Source organism: Triturus cristatus, chromosome 12 (genome assembly GCF_964204655.1).
Source record: "Triturus cristatus chromosome 12, aTriCri1.1, whole genome shotgun sequence".
In the NCBI taxonomy this organism is placed as follows: Eukaryota; Metazoa; Chordata; class Amphibia; order Caudata; family Salamandridae; genus Triturus; species Triturus cristatus.
In genome coordinates this window covers 89,469,787-89,492,801 of record NC_140595.1, presented here as the reverse complement: position 1 = coordinate 89,492,801, position 23,015 = coordinate 89,469,787, and the positions used below count along the sequence as shown (strand labels likewise).

Sequence of the window (23,015 nt, the reverse complement as noted above, 5' to 3'; positions counted from 1 at the left end):
AGAAACACTGTAAATAATTGTATACAACGTATGCCTTTTTCCCCATGGGAAAGCAATGCTGCATAATGATTCTTTTAAGTGAACATTTTACTTACCTGTAAAAATCAATATTTAGAAAAGTATTTACTTGATAACTGGGTTCTTCTATCAAGATGTGTATAAAAATACGACTTTAGTTTGAATAACTTTATTCGTTTTTTTTCTTAAAACCATCGAAGTACACAAATGCAATTAAGACTTCTTGTTTTAGGACAATTAAACAAGATAAGTCATCAGACATATCTAAAATAGGTAAAAGAAAAAGGCATGACTAAAATTCTAAAAACAATGATCAACTAGTATCATGTGAATCATGCATTTAAACTGAACACAACACTAGGAACATTTTGATTAAAAAAAGATTTTAAAAAGTTTTTGTATACAACGTTCATTTCATTTGTGCTAATAAATCAACTTTTGGAATCACAAAGGTTTTAATTTTTAATGATCGGCTCCAGCTATGTGCAAAAAACTTTTCTCGTTTGATCCAGAACGAGAATAGGAAATAACTGACCACATAGACTATTGGTCCTGTGTTATCAGTTTTCAGGATTCTATATGCAACCTGGTGTTGCCTGGCTCCAATGTTCAAGCAGGTCGGTCGTATCTATCTCCTATGGATCTTTTGATATTTTATACAGAAAAAGAGGATGTGCTGTTCTGTCTTCATTGTTTTGACACATGCGGGGCAAAGTTCTAAAGATAGTCCTGTGGCCTGGTTACTGGGAAACCGTAATAGGAGGATACCATACCTAAATCTAACATATAAGCTTTTTGCAAGTGGTGGCGTGATTTGATCCAGGAAGGGTTCAAAGGAAGGGCATGGCTTAGCACATAAAAACGGTAAAGTTAATTGGCCGTTTGCTGACCTAGTAGCGTAACGTTCTTCCACGGCCGCCCAATACCTGATCTTCAGCTTTGGACAATCTTCTCTTTTTGCCTTCTCTGGGTGTTCCCATAGATCTGTCATACCAAGTGTTGTAAACCAACTTGCAACATGCTTAAACCAAGGTAGGCTTTTAGCACCACTGATCTTCAAGACCTACTTTAGAGAGTTGCAATAATCAGAAAGCTGTGGTGTTCTTCACAAGCGGTTTCAATGAGGCCATATCACCAATTCTTTTCGTCCCAAGGTAAAAAAAACAATGGAATTAAGGGAATGGTAATAGGTACTGAAATGAGTGATCTAGCAAAGATATTTTCAGATGTCGTCAATTTATATGTATTGATTTACCCCCATATCTCTGCTCCATACAAGGCACCTCTCGGAGCTTTTGCTCGATACACTTCAAGTGCTGGGTCAGTTATAGAGTATAAGATTGCCTGTAATGTCTCAGTATTGATTTTGACCTGTGAACGAGAGTTAGATGGCTCTTTTCCAATTGTTTCTCCCAGCCTAGTGTATTGCTCAGTCTTATCGCCAGATAGTCTAAACTTTTCACCTGTTCTGATGGTTCCAGTGCGATCCTAACCTCTCTTGATTTGCCCTTAGTTTTCCTGAGCACCATAAATTTAGTTTTAGCAACGTTTAGTTCCAAACTCCTGCAGAAATCCAAAAACGTATCCACTAGGATTTGCAAGCCCATTGGGGTTGTGGAAATAAGTAAGGAATCCTCTGCAAAGAGCAGGATTGGGACCTTCGTGCCATTCACAACAGGGGAGTCGTTCCTGCACTCTAGCTGCTTGCCATATCGTTAATAAACAAGGAAAATAGTGTAGGAGCAAGCGCACATCCCTGACTCACCCCACGTTGTATTGGTATTTTATCAGTTAATTTGCCTTGTGTTCCCCATCTGACCTGGGCATAATTATCCTCATGGAGTCTAGCTATCAAACTCACCAGTTCAGTTGGGGGTCCCTAGGTCAAGCATTACTTCCCAAAGCAATTTGTGTGGCACTAAGTCGAGCGCAGCTCTTAGGTCGACAAATGCCACGTAGAGCTTTCGTCTTTTCAGTAGCACATACTTCCAGGTAAGCAGAGTAAATCTAAAAGCTTGGTCACACGTACTAATTTTGGAGCGGAAGCCTGCATGGTAGGGGGACAGCACCATCTTCTCCATCCAGCTCTGGAGTTTATCCAGAACTTGGCGGAAGAAGATATTTTGCAAATTATCTATTAAACTGATTGGTCTGTAGTTGGATGGGACACAAGTGTCCAAATACGACTTATTTTTCTAAATTGGTCCTGGATTTATTCTTCAGTGTGTCTCATTTATTGCCTTTATGAGCACACCAAATGCTTAACACTACCCTCTAATATGCCTAAACTGCTCGCCCACACTACCACAAAAGGGAGCATGTAGTGTCATTTTTGCTTTTGTAAACCAATAAGAGTTGCCTGTACTCTTTACACAGTGTACCTCGTTTTGGTTCATTATATAAAGAGCCAGCTTCCTACCGGGTATTTGGACTAGCTTGCAATAATACATACCCTCACTGTTTCTTTCCTTATAGGGAAGAGTGGCGCTGCAGTATTTCATGTGTACAGTGAAGTATTTCTATCCATTCTACTTTTTGTTTTATAGCGGTATTAGGTATCTGTCAGTATACCTAAGGATAACTGGTTAATAGGTTTGTTAAAACCTGAGTAATGTAGCAAGACTGGGTACAGATATTTCACCATGTGAGAGTGTGTTCTATGTGTGACATGTTGTTGTTGTCTCTCTTGAGTTACTCTATAAAAAGCTCTTGGAATAGTTAAAGAAATCAGGAAACTGTATTAAAAGGTGCAGGTAAGAAAATAAGAGCTAAAAGTAAGGGTAATACGAACCGAACGGTGTCACTTATGAGAAAATTTTACTTAAAGGAAAGTGATAGGGAATGGAATTGTGAGCATCTTTCTATAGAGAAAGAAATTGGTTAGGGAACTGAATATTGAAAAGGATATGGGGTAATGGGGAATAAAGGAAGAATAAACCTAAAAGGCATGTATGTGGTGTCTACTTTAAATAAATAAAAAAAACGAAGGGATCTGAGATTAAGTCCGGATTAAAAATGCATAGAACAGTGCCTTAAAGTAGGTCTGTGTCCCAGTGGTATGCTATGTATTGTGGAAGTTAGGTGGTAAAACATGGGGATATTCTCATTGTTTTGCTCTGCAAAATGTATGTTTGCTTAATTGTTCATTGAAAGTATTAAATTCTACCTATTCATTTTTTTATTTTTTTTTCCTACCTAGGAGTGACAGTTCATTTAATTTCTTCGTTTTCTTCTTCATCTTCTTCGTGCAGGACATTGTATATGTCTTGCAGGCAATTGGCATCCCAGGTTGGGGCTTCAGGTAGGTCCTAGATTAAGCAGAGTAAAAAGAATGCAGAAAAAAGATTGAAGACTTTGAGTAAAATACATTTTGCCTGGACAGTATTGCTTCAAGTGTCTTGGTTGTTTGCCATGTTTCTTGGTGCTGATCCTTCCATATTGGACTGGAGCTGGATGTTGACCGAAACCGATGATTTGTAGTTCTGCTTTCTCATTTTAATGAAACACTAGGCACGTTTGTTTCATTTGGTTTTACCCAAAAAGTACTGAAATCAGTTTGCACAAAAATGCAACCTCAAACATTATAATTTTCAGAATTATAAAAAAATAGAACACTATTGAGATTCAACAACCTGACCAAGGATACTAATACTTTGAAACATGGGCAGTAAACCACAAATATAGTTTTCCCAATTAGTTTGCACACAAAGTTCTTTAAAAGGCAATTGGCAGATTTCATTATTTTTTTCAAGGTAAACAGCTCTCATAAAGCATCCTTTCAATTGACAAAGAAAAAAAACTGCAACACAATTTCTTGAACTTAGGTTTAGTGTTTGTCTTCTGCAGCATAAAATGTAGTTACTTTACTAATCAATGTTGCCAGATTAAGACAAGGCAATGAAGATCTTTTGAAGCATGCATCTCATTATTATAATTCTCCTTTAAAATGTAAGTTCCCAGAAAAATTGTAGTGTTTCACACGTTCACATTTTATGTCCTAGGGTACCGTCTTCCTTGTTACCTGCCCATCCTTTGTTTGGTATAGAGACAACTTGGACATCTTGACTTTGAACCAGTAGATTTGAAAAAATATTGAATTATTATTGTGAGGATCATACATTTAGGTAGATGTTACTTATATGCATACGATTATAAGGAACAAGGAGACCCTAGGAGTCAGAAGGGACCGAGGGTATATACATTTTTGTAAAGGAACAATGGTCCCATTCAAGTAGAGTAAATTAAGATGCCACAATTAGTACAATGGAAAAATTGGGTTTTATGTTTGAAGACAGTGCAGAAATTACTGGTAAATTACAGTAAATAGTGAGGGAGAAAAATATAAAACAGTGAGTGAGTTGGTGGCAGTGTAAGAGGAAATCAGCCGATTTCCGGTACCCAGGCAAGTGATTTAAAAGGTGACTTTTTGGTGCACGAAGGTAGTTATTAACAAAAAGTCAGTAAGACATTTCATACTCCGACATTTCAATTTGCAATACAATGGAGTTTAGAAATGGTTGTCGACGACGTTTCGATCCCTTTGCGAGTGGTGGGATCTCTTCAGGACAGGAGAATGACAATTAGTTGCCTGGGGGGAAGCCTGGTAGGGAGGGGGAGAAGAATAACAGTATGCAGAGTTAGGAAAGGAGGTTAAAAAGAAATAAAGAAGGCGCAAGGAGAGTGGAATAAAAGGGGAGCGAATAGTAATATACAAGGAGAGAGGAGTGCCCCAGAGGTGGTGGAGAACAACTTACTATCAAGGGGAAAAGAACTTACAGTGCAGGGAACGTGAAGGGGAGATGAGCCACACTAGGTGGTGTGTGAGGCGCAATTCCGTCTCATACGTCCGAACCGAACGCTGGTGTTGAAGGCGGGGACTCGTTGGATGGAGAGAACTCCGTGGAGGCGGGAAAGTTAACCTGCGGGGGAACCGGAGGGTAAACAAAGAGGTAGGGAAGTGCGTGAGCGCAAGGTAAGGAGTAGTGAGTCCTGCTAGGGCTTACCAGTGATTTCAGGTGAGCCACTATTTGAATAATATGGCCCGTCGGATACGAGTCCGGCCAATTCCTGGAAACGTAAAAGGTTCCGAGGGAGCCGGCACGTCCGTGTTAGTAGCGTTAGGAAACGCGATGAAGCCTGCGGGGAGGAAGGAGGGGTAATGAGCAGGGGTAATGAGCAGGGTGGGGGTTGGGGGGTAAAGGACACGAAGGCGGGAAAGTGATTTGGACTCACCTGGGGGCGAGAGCCCAGGTACTGACAACGTAATAGTTGCGATGTAGCCGGCACATCCGAGGCAGAGGTGTGTGATAACGCGAATAACCTGCGGGGAAGAGGGAGGGAAAATGAGCAGAGTGGGGGGGGTTTAAGTTCAAGGGACAAATTATGGGAAGAGCGACGTGGACTAACCTGGGGAGCTTGCGAGGATCCGGGTAGAACGAAGGCTCGGGCTGTGTGATCGAGGGGAGGGCCTCACTGGGACAGAAGTAAAAATAGAAACGCCCAGTAATCGAAAGAGAAGACAGCCAGAATAGGCCACGAAAGCAGCCATGATGGAATGGTCATATCCGCCCATGGATATATATGTAAATGGGGGAGAAGGGGACACAGGAGAGTAAAAGAAGGTGAAAGGAAGGTTGAGAAGCCGGAATAGTGGCGGCTCGGAATGAGGGTCGAGGCCCAGTATAGAAGAGGGGAGGTGGGTAAGGAAGGAAAAAGGGGAATTGTTAGTATAGAGAAAAGGATAATTAAAAAAATTAAAAAATTAAATTGTGAAATAATTAGTAATTGGGAAGGGAAAGAAGAGGGGTACAAAAGGCATGGGGACAACGGAGACATGCTCAGTAGTTGGTACATAAAAATTACAAAAAAATTACAAAAAAAATTATTACACTGAAGGAAGGGAACACATCAAAATTACGCAGGGCTAAATATACAAATTGAGGATGTTAAAAGGTTAGAGTAGATTGGACCAGTCCTCAAGTCGGTTCAGTCCTGAGTGATGGCTATCACAGCGAATTATCCATTTGAGTTCCTCTTTGTTGAGGACAGTCGCAATGTTCATGTTCCTTGTGGACTGTATGATAACGCTGATCACCTGCCATGTCATGTCGTCCTCGGTGATGTGAAATGTTCAACAAGAGGAGCGTTAGCCGTCTTGCAGCGGATTCTGCTTCTATGTTGACAAATGCGAACTCTGATTTTTTGCGTAGTTTGCCCCACATAGATCAAATTACAGGGACATGTTATGGCATATATAACATTATTAGTGTTACAATTAGAAAAATTATACAAGGTGATGTTAATGTTACCATGCACGAAGGTTTTGGTGTCCAATGTGAGGCAGCAGACGCTACAACTGGTACATTTGAAATGGCCCACCAGTCGTGGTAGATTACAGAAGGTTCTAAGGGTGGGATCCCTTTTAGGTTCTGGGAGTGCGGCCCTGACTAGATGGTCCTTAATGCTTTTGTTCTTTTTGAATGCAAAGAGGGGGCATTCTATATGGAGGTTGCCAGCATTCAGTGTTGGCCAGTGTCTCTTGATACATTTTTTCACTACGTTAGAGATGGGTGTGAAAGTGGTGACACAAACAAGTTTGTCGTTATGTTTCTTATCCTTGGAGGTGAGTAGAGTTTCCCTCGGGCAATACCAGGCTCTCTTGAGCGATCTCTTGACTAATTTTCGTGGGTAACCTCTGTCAGTCAATTTTTTGAGTAGCAGGTTAGCTTCAGAAAAATAGTCTTGTTTGAAGAAGCAGTTGCGCCGTATACGCAAAAATTGTGAGTAGGGAAGTGAGTCGCGAAGGGCTCTGGGGTGGTGACTGCTATATGCCAAAAGAGTGTTTTTCTCGGTGGGTTTGCGGTAAAGGGTGGTGTAGAGACCCCCATTGTAAGCAATGATTGATAGATCCAGGAATGCTATTTGTTCTTTGCCGCTGTTGATAGTGAATTTTAAACCATTACTGTGATGATTAAGCCAGTTATGGAATTGGGCAAGGTGGTCTGTGTTACTGTTCCATATGAGGAAAATATCATCGATGTAACGTTTCCATTCTTGAATGTGAGGCCTGAAGGGGTTGTGGGGGGATAGTATGGTATTAGTTTCTAGCCAATCCATGTACAGTATCGCAAAATTTGGAGCGAAAACTGAGCCCATGCTGGTACCTTTCACTTGTTGGTAAAAGGTACCATCAAAAAGGAAGAAATTCTTAGTGAGGCAAATTTTAAGAAGGTGAGTGATAAAGGAGGTGGGGACGGAATGGGGTTGTGGCCTGGTATTGAGAGTGGATCTTATAACGTCAATGCCTTCATCATGGGGAATGTTAGTGTAGAGTGCCTCCACATCGAGGGTGCAAAGGAGGTTACTGAGGGGATTAAAGGGGAGCCCCTCTATAAGGTTAACCATAGCCATGGTATCCTTAATGTAACATTGAGTGGTGGGGACGAAGTCTCTGATAAAGAAATCAATGTACCTCCCCAATGGTTCCAAAATTGAGCCACAACCGGACACAATGGGGCGACCCGGGGGGGGGGGTGGTAGGGTTCTTATGTATCTTAGGTAGAGTGTAAATTACCGGTGTCCGGGGGCTTTTGGTATTGAGAAACTGGAATTCATTCTTGGTAAGAAAACCTTGGGCTAGGCCTTCTTCAGTGATATCCAGAATGAGTTTTTGAGTTTCTTTGGTGGGATCAGAGGGCAATCTAAGATAGTGATCTGTTCTTGAGAGTTGTGTCAATATGCCCTATTTATAGGAGTCAGTGTTTTGGATGACAATCCCTCCACCCTTGTCTGCTGGTTTAATGGTCAGATTATTCATTTGCTTAAGATTCTTCATAGCTTTTTTCTCGGACAGTGAAAGGTTGTAAGGGATGTACGTGCGTTGGTGTTCAAGTGCAGCGATTTCATTGAGAATCAGCTTTTCGAAAGTAAGAACTTCAGGCGGGACGCTGTACAGCGGCGGGGAGAAGGTAGAGGGAGGACGAAATGTGGTAAATGCTGTGGTAAGCCCTAGCAGGACTCACTACTCCTTGCAGCTTGCGCTCACGCACTTCCCTACCTCTTTGCTTACCCTCCGGTTCCCCCGCAGGTTAACTTTCCCGCCTCCACGGAGTTCTCTCCATCCAACGAGTCCCCGCCTTCAACACCAGCGTTCGGTTCGGACGTATGAGACGGAATTGCGCCTCACACACACACCACCTAGTGTGGCTCATCTCCCCTTCCCGTTCCTTGCACTGTAAGTTCTTTTCCCCTTGATAGTAAGTTGTTCTCCACCACCTCTGGGGCACTCCTCTCTCCTCGTATATTACTATTCGCTCCCCTTTTATTCCACTCTCCTTGCGCCTTCTTTATTTCTTTTTAACCTCCTTTCCTAACTCTGCATACTGTTATTCTTCTCCCCCTCCCTACCAGGCTTCCCCCCAGGCAACTAATTGTCATTCTCCTGTCCTGAAGAGATCCCACCACTCGCAAAGGGATCGAAACGTCGTCGACCACCATTTCTAAACTCCATTGTATTGCAAATTGAAATGTCGGAGTATGAAATGTCTTACTGACTTTTTGTTAATAACTACCTTCGTGCACCAAAAAGTCACCTTTTTAAATCACTTGCCTGGGTACCGGAAATCGGCTGATTTCCTCTTACTCTGCCACCAACTCACTCACTGTTTTATATTTTTCTCCCTCACTATTTACTGTAATTTACCAGTAATTTCTGCACTGTCTTCAAACATAAAACCCAATTTTTCATTGTACTAATTGTGGCATCTTAATTTACTCTACTTGAATGGGACTTATATGCATACAGCTAGATTACCTTACTCAAATCACCACTTTGAGATATATTAGATTTTCAATTAATGTTTATTTTTCCTGAAGTGGGGGTTGAATATATTAATTCTGACTCTCCTGCAGTGACTTCATCACAACTGTCTATTCCATTTTTCTAGTTTCCTAGTAAGTTTAAATATGCACTTTTGAAGTGCCTTGATGCTGGCCCTGTCCCATTTATGATGGGAATTTAATTACAAATGCCCATAAGCACTCTGTTACTTTGCTTGTCTGTTCGTCCCAACTGGTTAGGATTGCCTGCAACCACAGGTCACATATGAAAAAGCTATTCGAAAAGATGCAATGTTCTTACCATTTTTCTGTAGGACTCAAGGCCAAGTGTTTCTCACCACACACCCAGCCTTATGGCATGATCAACTATGCTCACCCCTTTTCCATTCTTTTCCTTCTGTTATCAAATCTCAAAGATTGGTTGTGATATCTGCCTTTCCGTTTTATAGGTGTTGTTAAAAATAGATATTTTGAGAGGCAAAGTGGGCGTTACGGACTTTTCTACCAGGAGCAGACACTAGATTTGCGTACTGAACTCTAAGAATGTTTCTTCATGCGGTTTACAAACAGGAGAATGATTCTAAAGCTGACACTTAGACTTGAGATTTTCCTCCAGAAAGGTAGCATTGTGATATAGAACAATTAATCCGGACACAGAATGCCTCATCTCTGGGAGCAGTGGACACACTCCTGTTATATCTGTGTGCTCTTACAGTTCCACACCCATGCCGTAATCTACAGAAGTTCCGATTGGTACCAAACTTGAGGGACACCTAAAGATCCCATATGGTCGACCATTCCCAACTTAAATTTAGGATTTTGGTACCCCTGTGGTTTAAATCAGTTGTGCCTCCAAAACCTCAAGGGCTAGAGAAGTTTGAGATGGTTGTGGAATCAGTGCAACCAGCAACGGACAACAGAGTGCACACCGCTCTGGAGACATTGGGTGAAGACCAAAGGTCTCTGTCACTATTGATGTGGATGTAGGCAGATGTCTTTCTAGAATACATTTTTGCAGTTCCTTGACCCCTCAATGCCTCTGATCAGCTGGAGTGGAAAGAGGTCTAGGCTTCTTGACAAATCGTTTCTCAGGGGCGCATTGCATGCAGTGCTTAAGTCAGCTGGATCTTGCTGGTTAGTTCAGTATCCTCCTTCTCCTGGGCAGGTCGCAGAAGCAAAATTCCTCATGAGGCCCATTCACATGGGGAAAATAGCCACCTGCAAGACCAGGTCTTAAATCAACACATACGTGTACAGATGAAGCGTGAAAACCTACCAAGTGGGACAATATTTATTTTACAAATCATCCAAAGTGCTAGTTGATAGCTTCACAACACGGCATGCAGGGAGGGAGGTTCTATAACCGGAAGAAGGAAACTGGTTGTGAAGGGAGAGTTTGGAGACCACTAACTCGCAATGCAGCTGCAGTGTCGGGAACAAAGGATCTGAACATTGTCGGATCCACATAATCAAACCAAACCTGCAAGGAAATCGCTCTCTTTTGTGTGCATACACTGTTTCTATGCGAGGACACTCATTAAGAACCCGCCAAACCACAGTGTAATCATGCAAAGGCAAGGACCCCAGGTATGGAGAACTGGGAACCTTTACTCTAGGATGCAGAGTTCCTAGAAGCAGTACATGTAACCTACAACTAGCCAACTAACACTCGAGTTTCCTGCTGGGTCTCTCGATGTTTTTCACCAAAATAGGTTGTATCTCCCTTGTGAAATCCGCTTTGGTTTAAAAAAAAAAAAAAAAGACCTTGTCCCCCGCAACAAGGTGGACCTGTTAGCCCTTTCTTTGTTCTTCCAAGAGCTGCCCCAAACAAAAGCAAAAAATAACAAATTAAAAAGTTTCCCTGATGCGCTTGAAGATATATGTAGCATTTTTGCACTTTTCCTATCTCGGACCGTCGTGGTACATGATAACATGAGTAGGAGAGAAAAGTCAGCAGACAGGATTGTTGGACGAGCGCCTTTGAAGCATCGCCCTCTGACCTACCTCTAAATGAGGCTGGAGTGCTAATGGTTGGTGAAGGAACTTCTGCCAGTTTTTGCCCAACTGCCTGGTACCACCCATTGCTGAAGTAGGCCGTAGACCTTGCAGACCCTCAACTACCCAACAGTTGCCATACATACGATGGAATTTACCAAAACATATTGGAACGAGGAGGAATGGACAAGTGTGAACTGGATTGGAAATGTTGGTGATGAAACGCAAAATGAAGTACCTTGTAAGCACTTGTCCTGGTAAATTGTTTTAAGTGATAATACTTTAATATTTTTTTTTAAAAACAGCACAACTCCCGCTTAATGTTGCCCCCCAAACCCTTTCCACCCCCGTTAAAGGACTATGAGCGTTGCATTCTGACATCACGGTGGGAAAAACCCCTTGAAAACCCTTCTTCTGATTTGTGCTTTTCTTCTGTTGCAGTGGCTGGATAGCGACCCTCAGTGTCTTCAAAGCCAACACAGGGGTTGCAGTCCTAATGCTCCTTGTGGCCATGTCCTTTACTGCCACAGCGGTCCTGGGAATCATCATGCTGAAACGGGTGAGTACTGCTCCGTACATGTGACGGCAAACGCTTTCTGCAGATTATCGAAAGCTTGACAAGGAGGAGTTCGACTATGAGTCTGTTAAAATTGGGGCGACATGAGGTACACATGGCTCGGCCACGGGGAAGGCTTAAAAATTGAGAGAGTTTCTAAATGGTATGATTGACTTCTGAAGAGGCAGAAGCTAGAGGGGACATACTGAGAGAATATTGTAAATATTGAAATGTCATAGGTCTGTGTAATCCTGCGCTCTCTGAACTCACAGCTGGTCCACCAACCCAGCTGCGTGAGCATTGGTCGATGGCATTGCCTTACAGGTGATGAGTCGGCATTACAAAAGAACAACCTTGTGTGCAAATTTAAGTGGACGTATATTTATTCTCCATATGGTTTGTATTGTCTTGCTGACTTGTAGTGTTCTCATTATTTTTCACTTTTTTCTTTTCTGTATTTGCCTCTGTAACCAATGCAGTAATTTCTCATCAAACATAAGGGGGTGAGAGGCTTGGGTGAGAGTTTATCGAGAAGAGTGACGTATGCTCCCAGAATAATGATAACCTCGGTAGTAGTGAACTCATCTCAAAAGCCTTGGGCCAACTGTATCCAACGCAGCTTCATCTATCTAGTGGAAGATTCCACTCAAGGTGGAAGACTAAAATTACTCAATCTAATTATATAGTGTATACACATGTACCACTTTTTTTTATTATTAGAAAATCCTCAACCAAAGTCGTGAATGAGAAACTGGTGGTCCAGAATGTTTAAAAAAAAATGTATCTTCTAGTGCAGAATTTGGTAAATGGGATGGGAAAGAATTGGACAAAAATAAACAGATTCATAAAGTTCCCATGTATATCTAACTTTTGCCTTTACATTGTTAGTCCTAGCAACGACAGTGAAGAAGTGTGTGCCCATATACTCTGCAATCCATAAAAATCACAAAATGTGTGAACAGTCACTGGAGAAAATGGTTAGGAAACAGAGCACCTGTAATCAGGTTACATTTGTGGTAGCTAATCTATGATGTGTTGAGAGTGACCTTTTAAAAATAAATAAAACATTAGCAATCAAATGATGGAGCTTGTAAGAAAAATAGCAGTAATTCCACAATGTTACCTTGTGTCATCCCAAGAGATTAACAAGTTACTTAAAGAAAATCATTGCTTTCATATATGCACCACATACAATTAGTTTTTAAAGAGGACAGTGGTCCTTGGTGTACAATTGTTCAAACAGGGAAATGAATCTAGAGCAAAATCGTCTATATAGTTTCTATCCAGCCGGATAGTACGATTTAATCAAAGTAAATGAGTGTCAAAACGCAAGACCATGTACAGTGGGATACTATCCTGTATCCAATGACATAAAGGTAAGTAGTGACAAGGTGTACAAGTACAAGTAAAACAAAAGACAATTTTCAGGCAAAGCAACAAAATGCTTGTTGTGTGATCAGAGCAATAAAACAAGCGTGATACTTAACACAACCGTTACACATGGTATATAAATAGTTTGTGTGCACGGTGTTTTAAGCAGTCGACGACGTTTCGATCCCATTTACAACAATATCGGGATCATCAGGACAAAAAATGCTGTTTGCCTAAGCATCATGAGAATTTTCACAACTATATACACAGTAATAAAGAAAAAAGATGGAAAAAAGGAGGAAGAGAAACAAAGTATGAGAATTAGTATGAGAAAAGCTTCCCTATTAAACATAATGGTGGCGATCTATTTAGACCTACGCAAAGTGCAACTAACGAGTAGTAGCAGTGGTAAAATGAAGAAATTACCAGTTAAAAACCTAGGGTAGTGAATGTAGCGCATATTGGAAGAGGAGATTATGCTGTGGAGGGTAGCCAATTTGCGCCACGCTAGAGAGAGAAGGGCGTGTTGAGAGGATGGGAATGGGCCGTGATGTTTGATGAAGTGACCTAAACAGTGTAGGTGATGTTAAGCATTGAAAATAAATTATATTAGACCACGCAGTGAAGGCTCGCTGTGAGAGAAACTTAGAACACCGGAGAAGGTAGCTGGACAGTGTTGGAAACGTTGTCCGTTTGAATTAATTGAAGGCCGCGTTGTGCGGGGAGTGAAATCTCGTAGATAATTACCACGGAGTGCAAGAATAGAAGCATAAAAAGCTGGTCATACCGGGAGGGCTGCATACGGATGAAAGTAAGCTAACCGATCGGTTGTTGCGGCGGGGTGGGGTGCTAGATAGCGGGAACCAGGCGCAGTCGGGGCCCGGTGATTCTGGATCTGAAAAAAGGGGGGTTGTATTTCAATAATAACATAAGGAGGCAAGAGAAGTAAGCAATACAACACGCGGACGGGCCTTACCTTGAACGTCCGTCAGGAGACGGTGCCCGTATCGGGGCGTCACGGAGGTGAGAACGTGCGAGTAGGCGAAATTGCTCACGGGATGGACTGAAGCGGCAGTCCGGTAAACATGTGGGTAGAGGGATCGGGTTGGTAAAGGGAAAGTAATCGGGGGGCCGTGGAAAAAGCAGGATGCAGGAGGAAGCCTTACCGTATTATCTATATTTGATGCGGTGCCCAGTGGCCGGGGGTCTAGAAACGGTGAGATACAGTCAGAGGAACAGCTCAATGGCTCGGTGAAAGTCCTAGAGGGGAATGTGAGCAGTGCTCTTTTTGAAGAAACGCGGGAGGTCACGATTATGCGCGAACGCCAAAATGCGCATTGTGGGCGGCCATATTGAGTGCATGCATCTTAAAATGTGAGCCTCTGAGGAGGGAGCAACCAATGGTGCGTGTTACTAGTAAAAAGTTGGCAAATAGAAAGAGGGGTGAGTAAGCATGGAAATAAGCGTGATAGTTACTTAGTAGAATTTCTGACAGAAATAACAAAAAAACTTTTGATTTGGGACAGTGAATGGATTAAAAGGTACTGCATGGACTGAGTTTATGGACAAGATATATGGCAACATTTTATAAAAAAGAAGTTTAAAATTTAGTAAAAGTAAGTGCACTTATTACTAGAAAAAAGAGGTATGCATAACATTTGGACATTGAGGAGAGTCAGAGTAGAGTTGTCCAGTCCTCATTTCTGTTCAGTCCATTTTTAATACTCTGAGTGTGCAAAATCCATTTTAACTCTTCTTTGTTGAGTAAATTACCAATGTCTGCACCTCTGGGTGGGGGCTTTATCTGGCTGATGACCGTCCATTTGATGTCATCTTCGTTGTGCCCTGCATTGGAGAAATGTTCAACAAGAGGTGCATTGGGCGTTTTACATCGAATGCGGCTGCGGTGCTGGCATATCCTGAGGCGGGCTTTCTGTGTTAGTCCAATATAGACTTTTTGACATGGACATTGAATTACATAAATCACATTACATGAATTACAGTTGGTGAAGCTTTTTGAAGTAATCTTTACATTATTGAATGTGAATTCGGTGCCTTCAATAGTGAAAATGCAAACACTGCAACCCCCACATTTAGTATGTCCTAGGACGGGATTGAAGCCCCATAGTTCAGTTAACGTGGCTGCTGGTTTGGAGGTAGGAAGTGCAGCCCTGACTAAATGATCCTTTATGTTGCGACTTTTGCGGAAAGCATATAGGGGGCGATTCATGTTCAGTGTGCCTGCATTTAGAATTGTCCAGTGTTTGAGGACAGATTTACGTATGGCATTAGAGATGGGTGAAAAAGTGGTCACAGATACCATGCGGTCTTGGTTGGTTTTGATTTTAGGCGAAAGAAGGACATCTCTAGGGCAATACCATACTCTTTTGAGTGCATTACGTACTAGACGTCTAGGATAGCCACGAGTTTGAAGTTTGGATGAAAGGACAGATGCTTCACGAAAATAGTCTTCCTTAAGATAACCGTTCCTCCTGATGCGAAGTAATTGGGAGTATGGGAGGGAATCTCTTAGAGCCCGTGGGTGGTTGCTATTATATTTAAGCAAAGTGTTTCTTTCTGTTGGCTTCCTGTATAGGCTGGTAATTAGTTCACTGTTGTTTTGATAATCGTGAGACCCAAAAATGGGATACAGGAGCGACTGTGTGCGAGTGTGAAGGTCAAACCCTGACAGTTGTTGTTAAGCCTATGTAGGAACTGATTGAGGCTTTCTATTGTGGAATGCCAAAGCAAAAAAATGTCATCTATGTACCGTTTCCATAAAGTGATGCCTGACTGAAAAGGATTCTGGCTGCAGAGGATTTTGGAAGTTTTAAGCTGGTCCGTGAACAAAATGGCTAAATTTGGTGCGAAAACTGCACCCATGGATGTGCCCTTTACCTGCTGGTAAAATTCATTATCAAAGGTAAAAAAAATTCTTGTCAGGCATAGTTCCAATAGCTGTAGTATAAAGACAGTTGGCACATTGTGGGGGCGTGGTCTCTGATCAAGGATATGCTCGATGACCAATAATGCTTCGACCTGTGGTATGTTTGTATATAGGGATTCGACATCCAATGTGCATAGGATGTCAGAATCTGTTTCAAAAGGGTGATGCTCAACTATGTTGATCATGGCCATGCTGTCTCTGATGTAGCACTCGGTTTTGGGAACGAAATCCTTTATAAAATAATCTACATACTGTCCCAATGGTTCGAGAATGGAACAACATACAATTAGAGCAAATGTCACCACTTTTTTGTATGTTGCAAATTTTCTCTTATAAATATAGACACAAACTCAATTCCATATGTTTAAGTTCATATAATTTAATTTAACATGCTATTTTGCAACAAAAATTTTAAGAGTCATATCGTCAACATATGAAGTCATGTGGTTTTGCGGATCAGTTAACTGGGCCTAGTGCAAATCGTGATTCTAATGTATTCACAAATAGTGTTTATAATGAAATACAAATCTGTTAGGTGACAGTACGCAAAGTTCTCCGCTTACCTAAGCTCATTCAAAGATTAATCTCGTCTTGCCTTAAGGCTTAGAATTGCGGGAGCTAGCTCTATTTAAATGAAAAATACAAAATAAAATCTGCAGAACTTTGAGCACATCTTTTGGAGCGTACAATGCAATGCAGCCCTGGCAGGCAGTGTTTGCCTCAGGTGGCTTGGTTTAAACCGTGATCCGAAGTACACAGTCTTCTGTTGTTCACATCCTTTTTTTCAAACTGATTTTTCTTTTTCTTTTTTTTTTTTGTTCGTTGTAAGCTTGGGAAAATAAGTTTGTGAAGAAAAGTACTGTGGCGTATGTTGAGACTGCAGGCAGTATGGGCTAACTGGTAGAAAATGTAACTCAGCTGAGGTAAAAGTACAGCGAACAAAAAAATGCTACAGGCTGTGGGACTTGTGGTTTGGTAACATGCCAAAGTAAATGACACATATTGAAAATATACCACTCAGATTATGTACGAAGTAGAGGTAACGTGAACATGTGTAAATAGTCCCAACTAGTGGTGTGTTAAGTAGTTCATGTGACTGTGACCTTCCTAAGCTGCCAAATATTTGAATCTCACTATTGTAAAAGTGTACAGGACGGAAACCCATGTTATAGATTGTTGGCGGTGGGCTTTGGGAACGTGCCCTACCAGACTTGGGCATATCATGGAAATACACCAGTCGGGAGTTGACTAGCAAGTGTATATAAAATGTTATCTCTAAATGACGTGCTTGTCAAGTGATGGAACATTTTCTTACAGTTCCATCCTGGGCTCACAGAAGGTGTATTCCTACTGCTGACTTAATGGAATGGAATGCATCGAAAGGTGTAGTGAGAAGTGAGGCTAATCATTGGTTGGTCAGTTGAATCCCATCTACAGAATCATTTAATCCGATCTCATGTGTTTTGATGGTGTCAATCCAATGTTCTTCACGCGGATGACGTATACGATTGGTCGTGCTGGCATCACTCTTGGGCCAAAGTTTTCAATGACCGGATACCTCAAGTGTCCGCTTCCTGTTTATCAACAAAATGTGTCATATCCTTAGGAGTCAGGTTGGTGCAAAAGATGCTATTCTTGTGTTCTCTAAATCAAAGGTTAGCCCTGGACATGCTGGTCCCGTGTGTCCAGTAGGAGATTGGTCCCCCAAAAGGACACCTTTCTGATGGCTTGCACTTTATGCTGTCCTTAGCCCAGCAAGGCTTTACAGTGAGCACAGCCAAGACCTGTCTTTCAGCCAGTTTTGTTTCCAAGCTACCCCGAAAAGGTCCTAGCCACAATGGTCACTCTTCTGTACTGCTTCAATTATGCCATTCAACGAACGTATGCCTACCAGCCCACCTACTGCACAGACTCCAGTTCAAAGCGACGCAGACAAATTGCAGCTACATCGCCGCCCATGAAGTTCTATCACCACTGGGAAACATGTTAGTCTGACTCCCTGTTATATTTCAAGACTGCCTTGAAATCATTGTGCATAACCTTCAATCGGAGCCATCCACTGAACTGATTCTGTATTTTCGCACCCTGAGTAAAAAACAGACTTTGTGGAAGAAATCTCTGTACTCCTCACCACCTCATGCATCCAACACACATACACCAACCACCTCGGACCCTTCAACCCTCTAGACACCTCTGTTATAAAGAAAACTGGAGAAACCCTCCTCAACCTCTTCAAAAGCCTAATGTGGGTCAGCAGGTCACCAAATCTGCATGTAACAGGATGACTTTAACCCACAACTATCACTGATACTCTCTGTCCCGCTCTCAAGGACTCCGCCCCGCCAATGCATGATGGCACCTCTCCATCTTTAAAGAAAGTGAAACCGTACCTCCTTCGAGTGACTTCAGACATCAAAGCACTCGTAGTCTAACCTCTAGAAGGAAGTAATAGCTTGACTGCCTGCCGGATACCTCACTTGGTTCCCTTAAAGGCATCTTTCAAAGAGCAGTCCATCTCCTCAAGGGCCTGAAGGAATTTGGCCAGGTCCTCGTCACCTTGATGGAACTTTACTTAATTGCACAACCACCCCACCCCCCCTCGCTGCCACCATGTACACTTCTTCTTCAGGACCAGTTGCCTCCTTGATTAGGAACCCTTTAATGGGGACACTGATCTTGTCGACCCCACAACCAGGGCAGTGCCAGACAGGAGGCCAAGAAATGTAAGAAATAAATAAAAGGAAACGGGCCTTTTCCATCTCAGCCCACAGGACCTGGAAAACCGTATAACATCAGAACTACCCCAAATTCTCTTCCAATTCAGGAAAGAGCTGAAGACACCTTTTCAAAGTCCCCCTACATCGCAACACTTTAAATACTGTATTTCCCTTCTGGCACCTCTGTAGCTCTGTCTCTTCCTTTTCTAAACAATCTTGGATTCTAGTTTTGGCCTCTGGCCCTGTGCTGCACTCCACTGCCCCTTCATAATTTCATGCTACTAAAATACCCATACATATTACAAACCTGCATCGAAGATGAACCCCTTAAATGCATGCTCCCTGGCCCAACTAGATGCAGATCAGCCTGACATGCAGAGCCGTACTAACTGGCACACATCCAGATGCTCCCTACCAGCTTGTGTCCATGGAAGGACATTCAGGCGTGCTTGGTGTCAGCCTCATGCCGGTCTCAAGACTGACTGGTAAATCACTTTGCTTGTTTTAGGCTAGTAAGGGGTTGGGGGATGGAGGACCAGTGGGGACATCTCATACACTGGCCCTTAAACGCCTTCTGACTGCAAAAAGCTTTTATGTCTACAAAACGCTTCTTTTCTGACAGCCTCATGACCATTGTTTGGTATTATTTTACAATGTCCTATTTGTTGAGTCCTGCCTATAAAAAGATTTGGCTAACACAGTAGATTCCCTCCTTATTGAAAACCTTTCCTTGTTTCCTTGTTCTAGATCCACTCAATGTACCGCCGGACCGATGCAAGTTTCCAGAAGGCGCAGGAGGAGTTTGCAGCTGGGGTCTTCTCCAACCCGGCAGTTCGCACTGCTGCCGCCAATGCTGCCACAGGGGCTGCACAGAGCGCATTCCGGCCCCAATAAGAAAGAAGTGGCCGACGTTGAATATTAATCACATAACCAGTAATCGTAAGGTTCCAATCTCGTGGTTTTTCGTTTGAAAGGAAACTGAAACGTGGCACTTTAATGTGTGGAAGTATTCACATCAGAAGTTGGAGATATTTTTCACTCTTGGTTAAATAAGTGTTTAAGAGGATGCAAGGACTGTTCCTGAACAGATCTGTTACACGATTGTGAAAAATTTCTTTGAACCGCTGTAATCGACCGGCCCATTCCTACACCCTTAAATTGAGGATGGGAGAGAGACAGTGGTGAATTGCTCTCACCCCCTGATTCCAAGCAAACGATTCATCATTTGAAATCCAGATCCCTGTGCCTCGCGTTCAGAGACGGCTGAACATTTGGGGTTTCAGAAGGCGTTGAAGACCCCAGAACGGATTGAATTAAATTTGACATTGTGAGCATCAGACATTTACATTGGACGCTGGCATCTACATTTTTTTTTTAATCTATGTATGTGATATGTCCGGAGGGTGGGGAAGGGAAAGATGCTTTGCATGTTGTGACCACTGTGCAGAAGATTGCGCTGATCCGTGCAGGAGCAGTAAGGGAGCCATCTGCATTGGGAAACTGGCAGGCTCTCCGTACCATTGTATATAATTTAATCCATTTCTTCCACCATCAGTTGAAAAGAGGAAAATCTGGATGATGAATTTATAGTTATTTTCAAGGTAGAAACTACCACACTGTATGGAGGAAGGTTTCAGGAAACCTTAAAATTAATAAATTCCTGCTCAATTTCACGTTTTCATAAACTCCTGTGCAGCTTGCCCCCTTGGCACAGCATGCATTTAACGGAACCTTCACAGAAAGCTTAACAAGCTATTCACGTAAGCAGAGCACATTGATTAATTTAATTTCACGAATTAATATGAAACTTTTACCCTATAAGATTTTTGTGTTTGCACTGCCTGCTGCACCATGCAAGATTCAAGGATTCAGCCTTCAAGCTAGGTCGGATGTTACATTCTTTGACACTGCTTGCCTGTCCTGCCGGGAAGGAGCTCTTACAATAAACACTGGCATAATGTTTAAGAGATGCAGATTTAAAAAAAAGCACTATTTAGCTTGATTTGAGAAAGGAGGAGCCCATTCTCCCAAAAGGAGTCTTGTACTTTTTATACCGCATATCTTACCAAACGCCCAAGCTGCCAGTGGTTTCCTGAGCCTTGTCTGCTAGAGGGTCTGCATGTCAAGTGCCCGTGGCCTTATTCATCTCTGTACATGATAGTGTTAGTCTGTAGTGATGCCCAGAAATCTTTGCAGCCTGACCATGAATTCTCAAGATCTTTCGTAACCAACCCCAAGAGTCACTGCTATAATTTGCTGACCCTTCTAGTCTCGTCCACATTCACAAATCCTCTTACCTGTGTCAGCGATTCTAGTTTGAGGGTTGGGAAATTGGCATACACTTACGGTCTACCCAGATCTGTGAAGACTAATGCTCTCAGGAGAGCAAAGGTGCCCGTCTGTGCATCCTGAACACATTCATCATTTAAGGGAGGCCTTGCACGCCTGTCTTGGATTTCCTAGTTGCTCAAGTAAATATAGGTCAATCTGGTGTGGAGTCTAGTGGCTTCACAGGAATGAAATTGTTATATTTTTAGGGTAAACGGGCTTCAATGTGCTTGTTCACCACGTAGATTACACCAGTGCAAGCCATCCAGCAAAAGAGGTAGCATGAGTGACCTATAACAAATCTCTCATCTTAATGGGCGCAGCATATCCACAGCTTTTCCCAAGCAAGGGGACTTACCAACGAAGTCAAGTACCTGAAACAAAATTGATGTAAATACCACTGGGGCCCATGAGAAGAAGGGTGTGACTGTGAGTAGCCCACTGCATGAGCTAGATCCCCTGTTGGTTAGTTTTTGCTCTTACATGCTATTGCGTGTTCGGCTCTTGGCCTGTATTTCTCTTTAATTGTCTACATCTCTTTCTATACCACCCCTTCTCCTTCAGTCTTTAGATCCCTTTTCTCACCTTCTGTTCTTCGATGACCTTTTTCTTGGATCCCATATTCCATACAAACTGATTACACCGATACTTTATTTCTGAATTAACCCCTTTTCCCCTCCACTGTCCCTCACTCACTTTCACGGTTTCATTTGCATGGCCTGCCTGTATTGTTTCCTGTGTTTGGTCATTGATGGTCAGTCTCCCCTCAATGGACCTAGAGGGGAACATGATGCAGCTGAAGAGAGATATGCTGGCGTACACCAGTGGTCCCGAAATGTCCTGCTGCCATTTCCATTATATTTCTTATTGGTCAGTGATGTGTATGGACAGCTACTAATGTGTGACTCTTCACTGTGCATGCCTTGGACTGCCTCACAACCTATGAAAATATATATATATTTTAAATGTCTTGCCTATTGACTGCTGCTCTCCCACATGAAGTTTCCTGATTTTTGCTATGCTAGCAGCTCTGAGAGTAAATACTGAATGCAATCAGAAACAGAGAAAATGTGAACATTTCTTTAACTTTGCTTTTATTTAGGAGCACCCAGCATTGTGGCAAGTGACCGTCTGTGTTTGTTGGTGGGTGCCGGTGGGGTGGATGGTAGGGGGATGATCCTATTTACACACCCATCCAGGCGTGTTACATTTTACTAATGACTCCTGTGTCTTCGCTGAAATTAACTGGACACCACCCCTCCTTTTCATTTTTTTTTTTTGCTGTGCCAAAATGCGCATCCCATTTTATTTAAAGAATTAAAAAAAGTTTAGCTATTGTTTTACTTTGTAAGTGTATTATGTTTTGTCTGAAAAAGGTCTGTCCAGTTTAAGGAGAGTACTACAAGCTCTTGGACGTTGAAGGAATGGGAGACCCTCTGCATAATGGGTCATTTCTGCCTTTGCTCTCTCATGTATTCCAATTTCTGTGGGTGTTCCTCACATCATGAGTAACCTGGGCTTCCGTTGGGCGGACTATCCACATCTAAGACCAGGCAGCCTCCCCCTTTACCATCAGGCAGGCAGGCTACTAGTCAGACCCTCAGCTCCTCCAGAAGAAAGTGCATATTTAAGGTGATGTCCCATTTCCTCTGGTAGACTAGCTGACCAGCAGACACCAACACTAGTCACTCAGCAGTCCTTCCGGTACTCTGGGGCACGCTCTTCTGTGATTGTGAAGAACATGGAATTAGAATTAAGTAGGATTTTTTAAGTCCTGCTTTTATGCACATCCTCCAAACTTGGGTTGTGGATCTATTCTGTCAAACATCAGAACTGGTTTGGGGTCTTCTCTTTCAATTGTCCCTCTCAGACTGCTATCCAGAGTTTGTGTAAATCAGTGCTTCTTCTAGCAGGTAGCATTAGGGCTGTGTCCAAACTCTGGTACCCACAATATTGTCACTATGAAGTGTGAGGTTTCTGTGCCTGGCTGTTATCAGCCATTCTGAACTAGCAGTAGAGAGACTTAACAAAATGGCAGGTCTGAGCTAGAAACTTCCTCACCTTGAACAATAGAAAATGCACTTCTACGGTTCAACTCTACCACCTACTAAATGGCAGAGCTCAGGCAGAACTAATCGACAGCCTCTTGAGTAGCTTTATTTGCATTCTCCATTCTTCAGTGACCTGTTTTCTACCCTCCAGGCACAAGAATGCAGACAATACACTCCCACTGCCTGGGAAATCT

The 23,015-nt window shown here is 42.5% G+C and overlaps 1 protein-coding gene across 2 annotated transcripts in view; it reads left to right on the top strand.

The window, feature by feature from the left end:
* SCAMP3 (secretory carrier membrane protein 3) overlaps window positions 1-22,110 on the top strand; it is a 93,046-nt gene extending 70,936 nt beyond the window's left edge. For both annotated transcript variants that reach the window (XM_085638496.1, XM_085638497.1), the window contains exons 7-9: window positions 3,218-3,319; window positions 11,293-11,410; window positions 19,190-22,110. In XM_085638496.1, coding sequence (XP_085494622.1) covers window positions 3,218-3,319; window positions 11,293-11,410; window positions 19,190-19,336 — 367 coding nt within the window. In that variant the 3' untranslated portion in view covers window positions 19,337-22,110. The remainder of the gene's footprint in view (window positions 1-3,217; window positions 3,320-11,292; window positions 11,411-19,189) is intronic.
* Window positions 22,111-23,015: the final 905 nt, after the last annotated feature.